Below are 21,194 nucleotides of genomic sequence, written 5' to 3'. Positions count from 1 at the left end.
AGTACGTGAGTAAGTGGTGTTTTTATAAATACTAATTTATTTAATAAAAATACAAAAATATAAATATACATATATAAAAATATCAGGATGAATCAACACACAGACATTCTTTAACTCAATAAATATGGCAGTAATATTAATCTTTTTAAAGTATATTTTTGAGATTAAGTTACAATGCAGATGCACACTGTCCAAGATAGTAGGAAAGGTAAAGCAAAGCAATTTAAAAATATGGAGTTTCCATGTCATTATTAAAGGCACAAAAAGCCTTTTATCTTCTTTTCATTCCCTATAAAACCCTTTCATTGGAGGTTTCTAGGCAGACAGGGTGAGTTATAGGGTTTTTTTTAAATCTCAATCGTTCATATTCATTTACGTTGACTTATTGATTAAGCAAACCCTTACTAAGACAACACCTATTTTTTGTAAATTTTTTCTTCCCAAGAGAGAGTAGGCCACTTTATCTAGGAACATAGACATGAATTCCACTAACACTGACCAGGTCACAGATTACTTTCTCAGTCTCGATCACTGTCCTCTCCACCATACATATCTGCTAATTTTTTAAACCGAGGTCCCCAGTCACTGAGGTAATCATAGTCTTGGTTGCCCTCTGTGGTAAGTGATTCCAGAGAGCTGAGTGAATTTGCTATGGAATCATTTCCTTCATAGGCATATGTTGCTAGTGAATCATAAGGAGGAGCAGCTGGGTCTAAATCATTTTCCTTTAACCTTCTATGAATAAAATCTTGGACATCGATGTTTTCCCAAAGAGGTGCAGTCCGCCTTATCTGAAATATTGTTTCTGGGATAACATCTCTTCTCATCTTACTTTCCTCCCTTGCTTCTGGATTTCTCAGTGTGCCAATGTCAAAAGCCTGGGTGTCTTCTTCCCCACCTCCTTCATCATTGTAGGTCACAATATTGTCTCGAACATCATCCTTTGAGATGATCAAGGGTTCTTTCTTTCTCTGTCTCTTGAGAGCTGTAAACAAGACAACTAATACTAAAAGGAAACAAAAGATAAATGAAGAAATGGATAGTTAGAAAGGAAACAAATGAACCAAAATTCTACCTCATCTTTTGACCTGGAAAGGTTTTAAGGCTGGAATAGGATTTTTAGTAGGAATATAGTGACAAAATCTATCTCCAAGTTGAACTTAGTAAGGGAAATTATTAATGATTTTATAGATTTTATTAATGATTCTACTAGTCAAAAACGCTTTTTTTTTTTATTATTTTTGGGAGAAATGATCTAAATATTTTTATTTTATGTAGATTTACAACTAAGCTGAAGTTGAAAAGTAAACAATACCATAAAATATTATCCTACCAAGGTTTGACTTTGATTTTAATTTTGTGAAATACCACCTTTCTGGCGGTGGTTAACGGTCCTTTCATCAAATGTAGTTGAATCTCCTTGGCAAAAGTTATTCACACTCTTGAAAGTTAGTGATTTAGGTATTCCCAAGTGTCTAATTCACTTCTGAATATGGGATCTACAGGTCCTTCTTAAAATAAGAACCTGAAGACCTTAAGCTATCAATATTATTGACAGAACTACTTTTGCTTCAATGACTGCAAGAATTGAAATCCAGTCTTTGTTACTCAAAGTTTCTTTTGAAAAAACATGATTCCTTTAGTTTATGAAGAGCTAGTTGAATAACTCTTTCTTCTGAAGAGGTAAGGATTGACATAAAAATGGGGCTCTACAACAGGAAATAGAAAAATGAAGTTAGGATTTGTAAATACATTCTGGTGTCTAAATGCTATTGATTTCAGTAGCAATTCAATGCTTAAGTGCATTTAAAAATTTGACTCTCTCTCCGGTAGCTGGAGTAAATGGTAGAGGCCAGAGGGACTGGCTGTCAATGAGACATAGCAGTGGTTGCTGAACTGTAAATTACAACAGTGTTGAATGGTATTGTTGAGTCTTAGGAGCCAAGTTTTTACTCTGAATCACCTAAGTACTGGTGATTGGACATGCTGCAAGTAGGGAGAGGGGAACTGAGATCTTCCACATGCCATGGTATTATGTTGGGAATAGAAAGGGTGTTCCATTCTGTTTTATTTGGATTTTCTTCCTTGTATCTGTAAAGAAGCCCTTCTTTTCAAGTTTTCATAATGCTAGGTGAGTAACTACACACTTTAGTAAGTTTAAGAACTCCATATATGAGAAAAGGGCAGATCACTGAAAGGTTATTTTGAAGAAGTGTCTTTCACAGCCTGGTACTTAATATGTCTCATCTGTGCTGGGAATGTTGACACCAGTCTACTATTATAACACACTACTGCTTGTTGAAAAATTAAATAAGATGCTGGGTATCACACTAGCTGTAGACTAAAAATTCTGTTTAGATGCTCTGCAGCCACGTTTCTTTGACTTCATGTATGTCTGTAGTGCTAAGTAGAGCAGGGCCTCTAACCATGAGGCTGAGAGACACAAAGTGGTCATACTTGTTCTGCACAACAGTGGCCCCTTATCTTCTTCTGAGTCTCATGTGCTACTGCTGTGGCCCTAAGGCACATTTTGAATTTTGATAAGTTCAAAGATCAGTACAGATTTGTTCAATCTGTATTAAAGCATTGCAGCCAATCAGCAATGTTTGCATTGTGAGCGTGTAAAGGCATGTGTTTCACGCTCCATTTTTTTGTGCTCTGAGTTGGAGCATGAAGAATGGCTTTAAAGATGCAGAGCTTGTTGACATGGTGTTAAGAATTATGCAAGGTGAAGAGCTAGGTCTGACAGAGTTTGAACCATAATTTTCTCCTGAATGTGGTGCCCTGCAAGTTCTGCCTCTCAGATTATGCCTGGGCAATATCCTGGAGAATCCAAGGGGGCTAATGCTGAAACCAGGCCAGCAGTGATGCCTGAACCTAAGCAGTCAATCAGTTTGTCAGAGCTCAAGTATTCTCTCTTCCTTAAGCCCAGTACAGATATAGTTTCTAGATATTGCCCTTCTTCTAATACCTATAGCAAATATTAAGAGGATTACAGAGCTATCTTGAATCCAGGGTAAAAACTGAAAAAAAAGTGATCCCCTTATAATGATGTAAACTGACGCCTGTAGCTTCTCAGTGACCCCTCGGCAAGCTGTGTTTGCTAGGGCAGGTGTGAAAGGAAAGAGGCTTTCTGCAGAGTTTTACTGGAAAGTAAAGGTGATGGCACTTTTCTCGCAAAACATGCAAGTTACAATTTTTTGTTCTTAACACCAGATAATAAGCTAGCATTTATTCTACTTCCTTCATATGTCACCACATCTTTCTAATGTTTCTACCTTCCAAACATTCATTTGACTTTTGTGCTCACACTTATTTAATCAGCTGTTCTCGCTATTACTTGGAAGAAATTGAACATTTCTATCCTATGCTTTTGAGCTGAGTATTTTCTGAACAGAAAAAACCCAAATCTTTCATCATTAAATAGCTAATATAATTCATAACATTTAATCAGTGCAAAACTTAGCACTAAGATTCAGAAATATTATTTTAAAGTTCTAGATCTAAATGAAGATCTGATTATGATATGAACATTACTCAAATGAGCATGGTAACTAAAACTGACCCCATATTTTCAAATTTATTTAATCTAAATCGCACAGTCTCACTCTTTTCACACAATCTTCTAAGGAGTAATGATGATATTTTTCTGCAGGATCATGTGAATAAGGGTTTTAAGAATATCAGGGCTTTTAAAGTGACTAGATCTCAAAGTAAACATCTCATCACAGGTACCTACCTAGCAGGATAATGATGCAGAGGAGAATGGCCACCAGTGCCCCCGTGCTGAGGCCGGCAGGGAGGAGCAAGGCCTCAGCGCTGCAGGACTGCATGTTCCCCCGGCTGTCACAGGCGCACACCCGGATGGTCAGCGTGCCTGTGCTGCTCTGGATCGGGTAGTCGTTGTCAAATATTATGATTGGCAGAAGATAGGTACTCGTCTTACTACGGCTGTATCCATTTCTTCTAGTCATAATTCCTGCTGTGTTATCTTGAATGGAAACGCAGAATCAATAAATGTCTCTGAATTAAGTTGTGTGTGATATTGGGGAGAGGGGTGGTAGGGTCAGCAGTTACCTTTGTTGTCTACAACAGAGAAGTTTGGATGAACTGCAAATTCTGGCACCAATTCAAAGAAAAATTTGTGTCCTCGAGGAGGCTGATCTTTGTCAATTGCACTCACAGTCTGTATGAGCTATAAAGAAAAGAGTATTTCATGCTATTTTAGAAACCTCGTGTTTCAATTCTCTGCTTTTCATGTCCAGTAAAAATCCAATGAATCTCTATTTGAAGACAAAAACTGATGTCCTAAGCCAAATATTTCTCACATAAACACAGTAGAGGTTACAGTAAATGAATTGTTTTATCGTTTAAACACATAACAAAGGATGAAAAAGGGTCCAGTCCTCACTACAAAACAGCCATGTGCTTTGATTTGTACTCAGTATCTTGCAGTGATACAGAAACATTTGCCCTTCTGAATAAGCCATAAACCTCCTGTGGCCTCATGAAGCAATGACAGAGAGTGCTGTGTAAACCAGTTGTTAAGTGGGTCTAATTCTCAATCCACCTCATCTGCTCCTGGCGATAAATTGGAGTACTGCACTGGCAGGATGCTCAATTCTCCTGGGGTAATAAAAAGAGAGGCTTTGCTCCCTCCTAAATTGAAACCTCTGGCTGTGGATCTTAATAGCTGCCCTAACAAGGCCACTCAAGCCCAGCTGGGAAGGAGTAATAATAGTGCCAGAATAGGGTCAGAGCAGAGTGGACTGAGAAAAGAGAGACTTTTGATGCTTTCCCGTTGCATCAAAATGTGCAATTGTGTACTCATATTTATGTAGACACACATAAATGCTAACAATTTGACTCTTTTTTTATCTATCTGCTACTGGACTGACAGAGAGAGGCAGAGGGAAACAGCTGCAGAACTGAGGAAGGAAAAGCTACCTGGGAACAGCTGTGGTTTATGAATTGACTCACAACAGTTACAACCCCACATTGTGTGAGTCACAGTTACTCCAGAAAGCTCTGTAAATGGCTGCTCTGTCCTTTGTCCTTCCTGGTGGGTATCATACTAGAGAGTAACCCATAGCCCAGTTTAGCTTGCAAGGACAGGTTTGCATTCAGTCACAAGGTGAAAAAAGTTTGTGGCATAAGAACAGGAGTAAGTCTCAACTGAGGATGCTATAATTCAGTGCAGGTGCATTTCTGTGGCACCAAAACGTAAAGGCAGAATGAGTTCACCAGTCAGACATTTTGCTTTCAAAGCCAAGATAGAGCCAATGACTCCTGAGTTTTCAGGTGTTTCCAGTGTTCAGGGTGTCTTGAAATCCCACAGATATCAAAGCCACTTGTTACCAAAGACTTTGTGCCTTGTTTTTCTCTTATTTCCAGAGAAGGTGCAGCTTGACTTCTTTCAGAAATACAGTAATTGACAAGTACACTAATATGATGTGTAAGCTTTACGCCAATCAAATAAAAAATTCCTTTTTTTTATATACTTTCTCTGAACATCGGCTTGAGCGAGACTAAATTGGTTTTTTGCTGTATCACTCAGAAACTTGCTACTGCTAGTGCTGAGCTGCACCATGAATATTCGACCCACTTTTTCTAGTTAACTTTGGGATAATTTGACTACAGTTAATAATACTGAATTGTAATTAACCCCCCCCCCCAAAAAAAACCAAACCCAAAACACAACTTGAAAACAGTTGAGAGGTCTGAGTTTAGCTCATTCACTTTCTAGCAGCTCCTAAAATAAGCACAGAATCTTTTTTTTATAATTTCTTTTTATTTTTGAGGGATATTGAGGAATTTGAAAAGTAAATTGTGAAGATCAGCCTTGCACAAAAGGATATGACTATGCTGAAAGCAGGATTATGCAGTTTTTCTAAGTGTAATTAGAATAATAACTATATATAAAAATGTCTTCACTTTTATGATTTAATGATCATTGCTTTTTTGATTTTTATTTTTTTTAAGTTTTAGCTGTTCCACAAGATAAGTCAAATCCTTGTGTGTGGTGTTTAGTGTGTTTCTAAACCTCAGTTTATGTCAACAACTTTCCAATGTTCAATCGCATTTGTCTTTCCTGTAATCTACCTCTGAGAGTGTTAGTACAGAAAGCAAGACCAGGATGGGGTTTAATTTTAGTTTCCCACAGTTTAAAAATATTTTCAAAAAATCCCAAAACATTCTGAGGAGACTAAGATACCAAATTTAAATGAGAACATTTTCCTTTCACATTAGCACAAGTTTGAAAAGACAGAAGAAATAGAAATGTACCAGGGAGAAGAGAGAATCAGAGTAAATGAAAACATTTGTGCAGTTTACAATTACTTGCTGAAAAGCTCAAGGAGAAAATATCCTGGTGTAATAACTACCAGAAACTGTAGTTGAGTATCTTGGGTCTTTTTGAGATGTAATCAGTGGGTGTTTGTAAGATTTGATTCCCTTCATGTGCAAATCACAGGGAGAAGCACAATTGTACCAGGCACAGAGGAACCTAATTACAACAAAAAAATATTGTTCAGGGTAAGGCTGAAGAAGAAGAAAAATCCCAACCTTATTATCTGATCTAACTATTGGCAACATAAATTGAGAACCAGCTGTTCGCCTACCAGAAAAAATGGGAGATAAAAAGAACAATGAGAAACCATGATTGCAGGTGAATTGTTCCAAATGATGAACAGGTGAAAGGAAATTAGAAATCTTATCTAATTAAGGATTTTTTTTTTCTTTCAGTTATACAGCTGTAAATAAAAGACAATGTCAATGATAATCACCACAGAAATGAAAGCGATCTGGCTATTTTTAAGTATCTTATTGATATGAAAAAAGTTAGTACTCTTTGTGTACATTTTGTAATTTCATTTTGGAAATATATTCATCTGTTTTGATGCACTTATGGACATTGAGTTATGATCACTCTTCTCCAGGACTTCAGAGCAAGATCTCTGATGCCGTAAGGTTTATGACAGCAGAGTTATTTCAAGAAAATTATTTTTACTCCAATATATTTCAAGCATATCAGGCTTAGAGAAGATAAAAACATTCCCATTCTTTTCTTTCTTTCATACTTTCCCACATGAATGAGAACAGTTTAGAAAATACATCATTATTGTCACTATTTTGAGGGCTGCCTATGCATGTGCATGTGCACTTCTGTGTGTTTAAAAAAAGTGTCATACTCTCGAGTGGATCTTAATAGGTCAGTTCAAGTTTTTAAGGGTCACTTTTCTTTGAGGGTAATGAAAATTTAAACATAAGCATTGACATGAATTTTTCTCTTTTATATTTAAGACAAGGGGTTTGCAGCAGTTTGACAATATTAAATGAGTAGCAAATGAAGAGCAATTCCCAATGGAAACGTTTCTTAAAGATCAGGGACCAGTGCTCTTCAGCCATGCTGTTTACCAGTGCTCTGACAACGACTGGTGCTTTGGGACAGATGTTTTTTAATATCCTTATCTATGACATAGGCAGTGAGATCAAGTGCACCCTCATCAAGTTTGCAGATGACATGAAGATGAGTGGTGTGGTTGACACAACAGAAGGAAGGAATCCTATCGAGAGAGACCTGGGAAATTTTGAGAAGTAGACCTATGAGAATCTCACAAAGTTCAACAAGTCCAAGTGCAAGGTGCTGCATCTAGGTGAGGGCAGCCCCAGACAAGAGCACAGACTGGGAGAAGAACTCATTAGTGAGCAGCCCTGCAGAGAAGAACTTGAGGGTTCTGGTGGAAAAAAAGCTGGACAAGAGCCAACAATGTGCACTCAGAGCCCAGAAGGCCTACTGTATCCTGGTCTGCATCAAAAGAGGAGTGACCAGCAGGTCAAGGGAGGTGATTCTACTGCTCTACTCTTCCCTTGTGAGATCCAGCCTGGGGTCCTCAGCACAACAGACATGTGGGTCTGTTGGAGCAAGTCCAGAGTAGGGAAACAAAGATGATTAGGGGTCTGGAGCAGCTCTCCTATAGACAGGCTGAGAGAGTTGGGGTTGTTCATCATGGAGAAGACTCTAGAAACATTTTATTGTCATCCTCCAGTACTTTAAGAGGGCTTATAAAAGAGAGGAGGATTCACTTCTTACACAGGCAGATGGAGATAGGACAAGGGGGAATGGTTTTTAACTAAAAGAGGAGAGATTTAGATTAGAGGTTAGAAAGGAATTCTTCAGTCAAAGGACAGTGAGGCACTAAAAGAGTGTCCTGAGACATTGTGAATGATTCATCCCTGGAAGTGTTCCAAGCCAGGTTGTATGGAGCCCTGAGCAACCCAACCAGTCTAGTTGGTCACATTCCTGGCCATGGCCAAGGGGGTTGGCACTACATGATCTTTAGGGTCCTTTTCAATCTAAGTCATTGTATGATTCCATGATTCTATTTATTTCTTTCATGAAGAAGACAGAGATTCTGCTGAAGGGTTTGGACCTATTTCCTACCTAAATAATTTTTTTCAAACATGGAAATGGTTCAATTATAATCCTATTTCATGTTTGGTTTTTTTTTGTCCTGGATGCTGTGATTTTAGGGCCATGACTTACATCACAGTCAAAACTATGACTGTAGTTCATGTTTAGTCTATTTTATAGTTATTCATAATCATGTCTGAAAAAGTGGTTGGGGGTGAGTGGACTACCTAGAAACAGATTCCTTATATGTATCTCATACATCCTTAGGCAAAGGCTGCTCTTAAAGTTGTTTTAAAGACAAAAAGCAAGTAAAAGCTAGGTGGGGGAATTCTGAAATAGGAAGGGTCCCTGTGCACTTCAGAGCATGCTGTTAGTGTTCCTGAGGCTGCATTTTTATACACAGAGAACTGCGCAGCTAGAAGGCTTTGGTCATAGGCTCAGCCTTGGGAATGCCTTTTAAAAAATATAGGAACCATTAAAGCAAATGTTAAGCTTTACCAGCACAGAGGTCAGCACCAGCTGGCTGCTTTTAAGATGGGCTTTTCAGTTGGTGCTGGCTTAGAATGTCATGCAAATAAATGGCTGTTGAATCTTTGCTCCAGGGTATACTCTTTAAGTAAAAACTACAGCCACATGCTGTAACTTTCTCCAAAGTTCCTTGGAGAAAGATGAGCAAAATGAGGTCCATGGACAGATATGTTATAATTTTCAGGTTAAACATTTCTACTAATAAAACAAAACCTGAGATAAATAGAATGTTTGCAAAGAATTCTGCTGGTAGTTCTTTTCAAAACAGTAACATATCGGTGGAAGATATTTTATTTCTAAACCTTTTTTTTTCCAAAAGTCCTTCTTTCAAAATTCATTATAAATGGTGAAAACTAATGTCACTTTCACAGAAATCTAAAGATGGTCAGTGTTGTAGATTGCCTTTCTGAAATTTTAATATAACATGATTATCATATAGCATAAAAATTGTGCTTCCAGTCACAAAGACCAGTGGAGACAGATATTGTTAAGGTAGAGATACAGGATACAGTGACAACTGCTGAAGTTTGTTGTTTCTGTATGCAAGAGAAGAGAGGAGCAGGCCTTCAATCCACTTGAATTGTTTGGGCTTTCATTTTTGTTATATCATGCTCTTAGTTACACCTGGTTATTGTACAACAGAGAAATGTCTCAAAAGTCACTTTTTTCAGCTGCTTCTGAGATTAGACTTAAAAAATATCACTGAGCACTTGAGAAAGGGAAATGTTAGTGTTTGTTTTTGTCTAATATTTTTTAGAAGTGGTATGGGAGAGAACAGAACAAATTCTGGATCTTGAAGGACTGGCTTTCTTGAAAGTTATTGAACTTGTTTGGCACTGCAAGTGTTTCTCTAGGAATCTGGAAAGATCTCATCACTTTCTCTGCAATAAACTGTGGGGAAAAAAATCCTGTAAGAGAAACTAGTTTTGGCAATCATGAGAACAAAGTGTGCAAACGTTATGGGGAAATTGTGTAAGGACAGCTTTGTTTCTCCTGTCCTTTCTTCCTCTTGCCCCTTTTCCTGTCTGTATGATCTGGTAGGGTCAGTCACTAACTAATCTTGAATGTATTAGTAACAGCACAGTGTAAATATGTGGGATGAAGATTATGTAAAAGATATGATGATATGACCCATAGGAGTGTTTCAAAATCAATCCCGCTGTCAGTGGATGTCCATCTTGTCATTATGTGGCTTGAGTGATCACACTTGTACAGACACAATTCCAAGCTATACACTTGTAAGGTGCTAGCTGCAGAAAACAGCCTCTATCATGCATGTGCAGGCTTGAATAGATGCCTGCCACTTAACAAAACTTCATGTTCAGTAATGCAAAACAGTTTGCCTTCCAGATCTAGGCTGTGTTCCACAAATGTGTTGGCAGTTTTAAGCAGGACTGAATGCTTATCAAAAGTTGGAAAACTCGCACTTCAATTCTTACATAAAAAGACAGACATTTAGCATGGGTCTCTCACTAAAATAAGCCAGAAGGTGTCTACCTGGTGAAGCAGCTACAATGTATATAAAGTCATGACTGATAATTAGGAATGCACGCTTGAGAAAAAGTGATCCCTCTTTGCTCTATTTTAAAAAGCCAGGGAGGGTATGGAGAGTAATGAAAAGAAAAATCAGCCAGGTCTCTGAAGGTGGACACAAACTTTCTACATTCTAATGTCTGAAAGCCCATGAATGGGCAGGAATGAATGTAGCATCAGAGGGGAAAGAAAGTGACCCAGGTTGTTTTCTTGATCAGTGTTGAAATTAGCTAAATTATTGCCAACAATAAATTATGCAATACAGTATGGAGCTTGATTTTTACCAACAATTTTTTCAGTTAAATCAGTCTCCTTCTCAAGTATAACTTCCTGGTTTCCATGGAGAGTAGTCATCCTCTAATCCAGCTAAAAAGTCCCAATTAATTCCCGTGACAAGGGCATGAGAGAACTTGTACCAAAGCCTTCCCCACAACAGTCACTGGGGCTTCAGGATTAGGCATTTCTAAATTGCACGAGAGGAGGGCTGCTCCCTTCTTTTCTTTAGCCTGTGTACTAGCCAGTGGAATGAGATTCTCATGGTGACAAATGTGTTTCAGCCTAATGAACTTAGACTTTTATTAACCTTTAGTGATAAGGTTTCTCCCTAGTCATACCATTGTTGTTTGGAGACAAAAGAGGATGAGAGACTGTAAGATTTTCTTTCCTCTGACTCTCCTAAAGCTGTCTGAAAAATACAATGAGTGAAGCCTCTAATATCTGTTGATGCTGAGAATGAATAATGTTGCTTGGTGGCAGAGAACAATATTTGATCATTCTGACTGCTTCCTGATGCACCAGAGACTTAGAGAGCAGTGTGACTAATAACTGGTCTTGGCTAAAAAAAAAATAAATGAACTAAATATATTTATCTTCTCAGTCTGACTCCTGCTATGGTACCAAATGTAGAAGCAGTGCTGTGATATGTCAAGAAGCAGAAACGATTCTAATAAAAAAACTGCTTTAGGTGATCTCTAAAATAGGTTGGAGTAGTACTAAATGAACACAGGATTCTATCTATCTTATATTACACAGGGACTGCTAGACATGAGCAATACAGGCTCTCTGGAACTTAACATCCTTGGCTGAAACATTCAAATTTGTATTTCTATATTCATTGCTGTTTTTAAGCACCAAAATAAAAGTACTGTCATGTATTGAAGGTAGTCTGTTTTCTGAAATACTAAGTCAACTATGTGTAAATGTCCAGATATGAACTCAGGTGCCTCTCTTGAGGACCCCAGCTGTTAACAAATAGAAAAAAAAGAATGGATCTCTCATTTTTCTGTAGCTCCTCTTGGTGCATACTGTCTTTTAAGTATTTTTGTGGGTTTTTTCCAATGAGGGAAAGTAATTGCTGAAGTTACGTTGGTAAGCTAGATGTATGGGAGGTCTGAACAACAACGTTCCTATCTAATGGGTCTCTGTCGTATCTGTTGCTAGGTAAGCACAGAATTTACCAGAAAGGTAAATGAAATGTCATACATTAATGGATATTTCATCAAGTTTGCTAGACTAGATGGAAATTGGGTTAAGGAAACTGATAGCCAGTATGCCTGGGTTGAACTTGTTCAAATATGTGGCAAAACCTGTGTTTGCTGGTTGACCAAATTCCACAAGATTAATTTCAATTAGATCTTCATTCATAAGTTTTGGAACCTTTCTTTGTGTTATGTAATTAAAATACATGACTGACTTTTCTAGTAGTTGTTACACTGAGGTTTTAAGATTTATTTAACTCAATTTTGTCTTATACAATGAGACATTGTTACACTGACAGAATTTAGGTTCTATGGCAGCTGCTTGAACTTAATGGCTAGAATTATCTGAATGTGTACAACCTGGAAAAAGCAGCTTATAAGTCATAAACTAAAACTATATGGGTTTAAGAGCCAAAAGCTTAGAGAATTTTTGCACCTTCTGTAAGGCTTGAACTGTATTGTTAAATGACAATTTATGTCACTGGTTAAGACAGGATGATGTGATCATGAACCTAAGTTATTGTGAAAAGCACTCTTTGATCATTTTTCTGGTATGATAATTCCTTCCACTGTTCTAATTTAATTCATCACTGCCTTTGATATGTATATTCATCTATTTATATCATTTACGTGAAAAATAATAAAACTTCCTTAAAAAATAATGAAAAAATTGGCAAATACCTCTTCAAAGGCGGCTTTAATCAAAGTATCCTCTGCCATTCTAACCTGTTTTGCCTGAATTACGATATTATGTGTAATGAATGAAAAATAAATAGGAACAAATGCAGTCTCCCAACAACATATTGTATCCTCTTTTTCTCCTTTTTTTTTTCTATTTCTCTCTGTTAAACAATTCATAAATTGTTTATGAATTATAAACTTGAATTGAAGCTGAAATATTACATGGTTTTGCCTTGAATAGAGTTCTGCAGTACCTGAAATGCTAAACTCATCTCAGGTACCATCCATGCTATTTTCAGTGAAGCCTCTGTGACTTAAATAAAACACTGGGCAGAAAATGAGGTAAAATATGAGTATGGTTCCTGATGTGCATCCACATCAGCCATCTTTGTAAAATCTTTGAATATTGCATGGTCACTGTCCTCTAAAGAAAAACAAAATATTATACATTCTGATTCTTTCCACATACTTTCCATGAAGTCAGCCAGCTTTGGCTGGATGACAACAGCCTAAAGCTAGTGAGATATGAGAATAGACCTAAGTTGATCTTAGGGCTTCATCCTGGCTTGTCTCTCCACAACTCATGCTTGTGCTAGTGAAAATAATGATCTCAAGGTTTTTCTTCCAGTCAAAAGTGAATCAGTCTGGAGAAGAGACTCACACGTGGTGTCAGGTGCATTTCGGAGAGATAATCTTGAAGTACCCTAGCTGCTACTAAATCCAGTTCATTTGTAAATACTTTCAGAATTTAAAAATCTTTCTTCACAAGATTTAAAACTGAATGACTGGCATTAGCATAAATAGATGATGTTATAATCTCAGCAACATCAAGGCATTTCTATAATATGCTGTCTCTGAGTTCTCTTGGTTTATCTACTTACTCAAATGCAAATTATAACTTTATCTTCAATTTTTTTTTCTTTTTAGATTTTTACAGAATTGCTGAGGTAGTTTAGGAAGGGATATACATGATCTTTAACCAGACTCAACTCAATACCAAACTGAGTTTTAATCTACAATGGAAATAGTTGCATTGCCCTTTATTTTTAAAAAAGTTTGGTTTTCACGTCTTCTTTACCGAGACATAATAAAGATTTTCCTGCTTTGTGTACTTGAAGGTATGGCTATATTAACCAAGCCAATGATAAAAATCCAGAAAGAAATGGAATTACTGAACAGCGTATAGGATTTTGTACCATTAGGTACAACTATTTCTGAAAAATATTTTCTGATATTAGAAATGGAAAACCACCCTAAAGTATCATTTTTTATTATATCTTATGTTATTATGCTGGGATATTATCCTTCATCTTTTATCTCCTCCTTTTTTGAATCAACTTGTATTTTCTATAGAAGATAGGAAATGAAGAGGCTGGATTAGTCTGCTGCTATTCAAACTAAACTATGTTGAAGTCTTAATGATGGCAATGCAGAATAATTTCCTTATAAGTTCTTTGGTAATATAAATATTGGTTTACCTGTCCTGCTTTTGCATTTTCACAAACAAATGTTTCATAGTAGTTGGCAAACTCTGGCGCATGATCATTTATGTCTAAAATCCGAATGAAGACAGGTATCTGGCTACTTTGTTTAGGATTATCTGAAAAAATAAAATTATTTATATTACAATACAAAGAGATATGTATAGAAAAATAATCCAATACATTTTTTCCAATAGATATTATAGATGTTCTATTTTCTTGATTATACTAAAACAATTATATTTCATTTTCTGCTGACATACATTGCATATACATAAAAGTCCTATTTATATTTGGAACAAGTTTTTCTATTATTATATATACATACGTATATATATATAAATAATATAAAGTGTGTTTAAATTGATTTGCATTAAAAACAGGTCACTGAGTTCTTATGGAGTTGTATTCTATATATCAGTACAGCAAATGATTCATTGCAAAAGTTGTTTCATGAGGTTGAGCTGTTAAGAACACTCACCTTTTCCTCCAGCACAAACATAAACCCACAAAAAACCTTTCTCCCCTAACTGTAAAAAAACAAACAGTAAAATGACATATAAGGATATGATCATCCATCACTCTTCACAAACCTCCAAACTCAAGGTATTGCCAGAGAGGATTCTCTCACTATACCTATTGGAAATGTAGAACATGTTTGACCAAAGAATGAAAAGCATTTAAGAGGAAAAGAAAAAATATGTAATTTTTTCTGAAAATGGGGATATGATTCATCTCTCCATATGACCCAACTCCCAGACTCTTAAGCACATTGACTCCAGGGGAATCTATATGGAGAATAATGGAAGGGAGAAAAGTTTTTCAAATCCATGTCTGTTTTCACCCTTGATGACTGTTGCCTCGGAAAAAGTCTAGGCAAGAGACATCCATATCTAAAAGTATCTAACATAATAGTAAAGAATCCAGATGAAAGATTAGGCCCAGGTTTTACTTCAGACATAGAAGGCAAAGTATTTCCTCTAGTCTTGGCTTCAAACAAAGCCATTTTCTGAGATAAGGTAAATCAGTTGAGGTAAAGTGTAATTTGTTCCTGTTTACAGAGATTGTTTTGACAATGAATTTGTATGTCATGGACATTTTTTTTTTTTTTTCCCTTTCCCCAAGGATTTTCCCAAAGACTTAGCTTGGGATAGAGCCAGTGCATCACACCTGCACCAAATTATTTGATGTGAATTCTCAGGGAACCTTGTCTAATATATACTGTACATGGTTTTGTTGGGCCCGAGAATTCTAAAGTATCTTTTAAAAAATGGGCAAAACATATCTTAAAATAATAAATTGGACTTTTAGATGTGTGTCTAAAGATGTCCTGTCTATTGATAATATCTGGATAAGGGCAAAACTAATAAAACAAGATAAGCCATAGATACTGTAGAATTTAATTCTTTTCTCAGTTCAAATATTCTTCTGAAATAAATTTTATCTTCAACTTACTGATTTCAGTTGCTATGACAGTGATGTTGTGCCAGGGAGTTTCTTCTCGGTCAAGTGGCTTTGAGAGGAATAAGGATCCATTTCCTGAATAGATGTTGAATATTCTGTCAAGGTCAGTGTGTCGATCTACAGAATATCTGTCAAGATATGGTACAATTGAGCATCACTATCTCCTGGTGCAGTCTCCAGTTCAGCTTACAGCCACCTCTAAATGTTTTCTAATTTTAACTGTGCTTAGTCAAGAATGTTTTCTTTACAACTAACCTAAGCTTTCCCATAGTTGCCTGCATGCTACAAATACTTAGAAACAATTTTAAGGCTAGTGAGCAGGATGAATAATAAATTATTATGTGGGCAGATTTTAGACTGATAACTGAAACTACATTTTAGCTCATAAAGTGGATTCTAGAAGAACAACAAAAAGTGAATATTTTTAGATAAGATTTTTTTGCAAATTAATTGTTTCTTAGAGAACTTTGTCACCAAAGGACACATACTAAAGACATAAGGAATATCAAGTTATAAAAAAAATATTTTTGAGATGTCACAAGGACCACCGAACTCAACAGAAAAATCTTTCCATTAGTTGTTCTTTTGGATGAAATGTCTTCAAATCTTGTTTTATGATACTTGCTTTTGCTTTGTTCTTACCCAGTAAGGAAAAACTTGTTTTACAGATGTTTTTTAATTAGCCTAGTAGTTAGCAGTCATCATCAGGTTAAATTGAGATTTTATACATATTTTACTTAAAAATATTTTATTCTCTTCCTTCTTTCACACCTTCTACCTCAAAGCATACTGCTGCAGGACATAGAAGGCTTGTTCAGAAATGCAGAGATCAGTTTTCATAATCACTTGCAGGGTAAATACACAAATTTTAGTGCTGTGTTTGCCACTGCAGATAGTAATAGCAGATTGGTAACAATTACAGCAATTTCACAGTGCTGAACTCTTACCTCTAATTGTTATGACTCTAGCAATCATTTCTTATTCAATCTACTGTGATCATTAAATAGTTAAGCTATGGAATACAGATGTTATGTACAGAAGTCTGACAGTTAACAAGCATCAGAGAGAATAGAAATACACCATTTTGAGTGTTTTACATGGTATAAAAGCATAATTTTCTGAACAGTTTGGTGAAACTACTAGAACATGCTGGCAGTTAAATGCTGACATCTCCTTTCTTTTCACCTGGTGTCTATAGACTGTTTTTCAGAAGCATTGTCTGCACTGTTCATTGTGTTAATTGTATTAGCCTTCACAAGTTCATGTAGATATTTCCTTGTTCAACACTTTTTAACAGCGTCCATGTGCTTAATTGCCCAAACAGCCTCTTAATACCTTGCACTCTCATCACTCTCTGTGCATGAGACTTGACCCATATCTAAAGAATTTTATACTGTGTAATGGCTTACTTTATTGCATTCTTTGCTACATCTGGATCTTGGGCTAAAACCTGCCCAATAATGCTTCCTTCCTTGGCATCTTCATCTACCTCTATTAAATACCAGGGTCTGCTGAACACTGGAGGTTCATCAATGTCTTCAACAGAAATTTTGACCAAAGCCGTATCTTTGAATGGCCCCAGCTGAAGAAAACGAGGATCAGGATGAGTGTTGGTTGCTTCTACTCTTAGGGTATATAGCACCTTGTTTTCAAAATCCAGATGCTGAGGAGTAAATAATAATAATAAAGAAAATTATATCACTTTACAAAAAAAATGTAAGTTTTACAACATTGAACCAAAAGCTCTAAATTTTAATCAATCTTGGGGAAGATGGAGTGTATTAAGTCTTATTCTAGTCATTAAAAAAATAAGGATTATTATAGGATAGCAAGGCAACTATGATCCCTCTGCCTATTAATTGTTCAGGTTTCATTTTTTTTCTGAAAAAACCAGGAGGCTTTGACCTATATAAAAATAGAAAGAAAGAAACAGGGAAGTTTTACTCAGTCCACAACAAGGAGTTGTGTAAAGTCTAATTTTTCTCGTCTAACTGGCAGTAAAAAGAGCAATTATTTCAGTTCTTAAATGCTATCTGTCATATTTACCTTTTCTTTACTGTTCCCCCATTAGTATCTACCCTTGCCTGTTTGGTACTAGGAGCAACCCAGACTTGACCCTGATCTTAATGTTCTGCAGTGAAAAGAAAATCTATGAAGTCTGATTTTCAATCTATGTGACATTGACATCATGCTTATCCATATATACGTATGTATATAGACGTTCATACATACATATACATAAAAAAGTATACATCTTTCCGAATATGTTTATAGATCTATATTTTATTTATATGCAGGTATCAATTAATGTTACTGATATATTTAATAACACTAGAATCAAAAAGTGTTCAGAGTTTAACAGGATGAATTCTGAAAAGCAACCAATAAATCTATCAGAGATGGTATTTTAAAATACATTTCTGTGAATGTCTTTGCACTTTGAACTTTCATTGACATCATATGTAACAACTGAAGTGTCACCAAGACTGGACTTAAACCAAGACAGATTCTAGCTACTGGAGATAACTGGCTGTTGGACAGATCAGAGAGGGAGAGTTTAGCCTTGGATGTGTAAATTCATGAAACTCCAGGTAAGCCTCCCACCCTTCCAAGTCTTACCACAACAATCAGCTGATAAACCCCACTGTGAACTGAACCTCTCCAGGTTTTCACAGCCCTAATTTGAAAGTACTGTGTGTGAGACTCTATATATTGAACAGACAGCAGCCACTGAAATATTGCTTTATGTGAAGTGACATGCCAGTAAATTTCCCTTGAGACTTGAAAATAACAGATACCTGCTGAAGAAAGAGAAGAACGAAACTAATACAACAGCTCCTTGGTAGCCTGACCCCTTGTGAGATCTACCCTCCCTTACCCTGGAAAAAGAAAAATAACTGTAACACCTGAAGAGCTAAGTACATATAAAAGAGAGGGAGAAAAAATAAACCTTTTTGACAGTTATAATCCCTTCCTGTGTGTCCTTGTCAGTGATGATATCAAACATGTCTGATCCATCCCCATTGGAGATGCTATACTCAATCTCTGCATTTTCTCCCACATCGGGGTCATTGGCTTTAATTCTGCCAAGTGGAGTCCCAGGTGGTGCAGATTCAGGAGAGCTGAACTGGTAGGAGCCTGGAAGAGAAAAATCAAACATTTATTGTTTTCAGAAACTTTTTTTTCTGAATAAAAACCATCTTCAATTTCACCAAGATTTTTTACGTTACTTGAAGTTCCCAACACTTTAAGAAAAATGCTGCTAGCCATCACACTAAACTTTAAAACAGGATTCAGAGTTGATTGATAAACTGTCACAAAAAGTTCAAATTATTCTTCAAAGCCATTGAAGACTGTGATTTTTTTCTTTTTTCTTTTTTTTTTCAGTTTTAAGGGACAAAAGAGCTATACAGTAAGGTACCAGTTCTTACCCTGATTATTAACACTGTATAATTTTTTTTCTCTAGAAACATTCCTAGACATATTTAGAAATAGCAGACAATTTTGTTTTGTTTTCTCAAGGTACAATAGTTGTAGAAATCAGTGAGGATTTGGAAAAACACTAAAATAGCATAGCCTTTAATTATTTTGAAATATATTCAAGTAAGTGTTCTGTTTGAAAATAATTCATTAATCTCTTTTTGATAATACATACTAAAGAGTCATGGTAGAGAGCATTTGGATACATGTTCGTGTTAATTGCTATTGCTATTTTTATAATCAGAGTCTTCTAGAAAGAAATCTGGTGACACAGACATTTTCCTCTTTCTTGTGTGCAGGAAAAGTGAATTCATATGTATTTTCTGACAACATATGTAAAAAAAACCCCAATTGTAAAGACATGCTGTAGCAGAAAAGGTATTAATCAGAGGCATTTTTTAACCAGTAAGAAGCAGACACTGAAGAAGTTTCATCATTAGCAAGACAAAAAAAATTCTAAATCTGTATTTTCTGTTATTTGTTACCAAAAAAATGTAAAAAAAAAATCTGATGGGTTAAGATTTTGTACATAACATGCCAGAATCTGATGTTTCTTCTGATCTGTTTTTTCATGTAAATTCATATTACTTAATTGAGTGAAGTAGTAGCATTGGAGAAATACCTTAAGACAAAATTAGCACCTAATAAAATGTACAACCCTTGTCCAAAGAATCCAATAAGAACACATATAAAGTTTATTGACTTGTAGTGAAGTACAGTCAACTCTTTCTTTCAACAACCCTAGTCCCTATATTTACGTGTCCTTTGCCTTTTAAGACACTAAGAGGGTCCTGAATATTCCATTTAAAACAAGGAATATTTCAGACTGCTGAGTGCAGAATGAGTTTCTGTCCCCAGTTGTAAAGACTAAGCACAAAAGAGAGTCACTGAAAATACCCTATATTTATACAGATGTGTAGCAAAATGGAAGCTAATGCCTGATGCTAAATTGTGATTGCTGTTACAAATTCAAAGTTATAAGTGAAAACTCAGCAGTGGCCTGTTTGACTGCAATCCACACAGGCTAAAATGCATATTTTTCCCTTAAACCAGTCTGCAAATGGGATGAAGGTAGGATTCCTGGCAGCTAAAACATGAGTTTGAAGCCTTGAACCCTTGACAAATTCAATCATTTGGCAGCTGAGCCAGAAATACCAAAGGAACAGATTCAATCATGGTACTTATTACTCCTTCCAGATGAATACCTCCCTTTAGTGCTTTTCGTTTGAAAGCATTCCTATTTTTGTGGTGCTGTGTGAATGCTACACATATTCGGCATGTGAAGTGGCTATTTGGTTTCGAGTACAGTAGAATTCAAAATGTGTAAGGTTTTCATTATAGTACCATTTAAATTCCATTTAGGCCTATATGTCTCTTAATTTTCCACAACTCCTTTCAGGAAACAAAACAAAACAGAAAATGCTTCTTCTTAACACAGTCTGAGCAACCAGTACTTCACAGTGCTATTTTGCTTTCTCCTGTCCCTCTAAAAAATTAATTTTTCTCTCTTAAATACCTTGATATTAACTGATGTTGTTTGCAACTGCCATTGACTCTCTATTTTTGACAACATTTTCATTTACTGTTGCCTCACATAAGAGAAAATGGAAGACAAATGTTTTTGTAAAAAGCAAACTTCCACAATAGATAATTTTTTGAAGATGTGCCCCTCTTCATAACTACCTAAAAAGAAGTCAGATCTGCCAGATATTCCTCTATCTTTGATTTCCTAGAAAGTGTTAAAAACCACCCTGCTGACAAGAAAGAAAATGAGTGGGAAGGGTTACCTCTGAATTTGAAATTGCGGCATTGGAAAATCCCACAGCAGGCCTTCTGTAGGCCATGCAATGTGTTTCAGTGATGTTCAGAGTGGAACACTACAGAGAAGATTGTATGAGGCATCAAATTGTGTAAATTTTCTAAAAAGTACCCATCCCAAAGCTTTTTGAAATAATCAGAAAAACTTTCGTAGACATGAGGTTTCAGTTAATTTTGAAAGAAGAACATCGTAAGGAACACAGGCTAAGGAGACTGGAAGCCTTAAATTATTTTGCAGTTCTCTATGTTCTTCTTTCTTTATTTTATCTTATTTTATTTTATTCAGTAGTGAGGGTTAAAATGCAATGTGCTACATTA

At 36.0% G+C, this 21,194-nt stretch overlaps 1 protein-coding gene across 1 annotated transcript in view; it reads right to left on the bottom strand.

The window, feature by feature from the left end:
- Positions 1-518: 518 nt before the first annotated feature.
- The window catches only part of LOC309582968 (cadherin-9), a gene marked incomplete at both ends in the record, with an annotated part of 68,302 nt that continues 47,626 nt past the window's right edge, over positions 519-21,194 (bottom strand). Inside the window, 7 exons of the mRNA XM_082298412.1 lie at positions 519-1,006; positions 3,740-3,991; positions 4,078-4,195; positions 14,112-14,233; positions 15,570-15,706; positions 16,988-17,241; positions 18,529-18,716. Coding sequence (XP_082154538.1) covers positions 519-1,006; positions 3,740-3,991; positions 4,078-4,195; positions 14,112-14,233; positions 15,570-15,706; positions 16,988-17,241; positions 18,529-18,716 — 1,559 coding nt within the window. The remainder of the gene's footprint in view (positions 1,007-3,739; positions 3,992-4,077; positions 4,196-14,111; positions 14,234-15,569; positions 15,707-16,987; positions 17,242-18,528; positions 18,717-21,194) is intronic.

The sequence above is a fragment of the Coloeus monedula genome, assembly GCF_965178545.1.
Source record: "Coloeus monedula genome assembly, chromosome: 1".
Lineage (NCBI taxonomy): Eukaryota > Metazoa > Chordata > Aves > Passeriformes > Corvidae > Coloeus > Coloeus monedula.
This window is presented reverse-complemented; position numbering and strand designations above follow the sequence as displayed.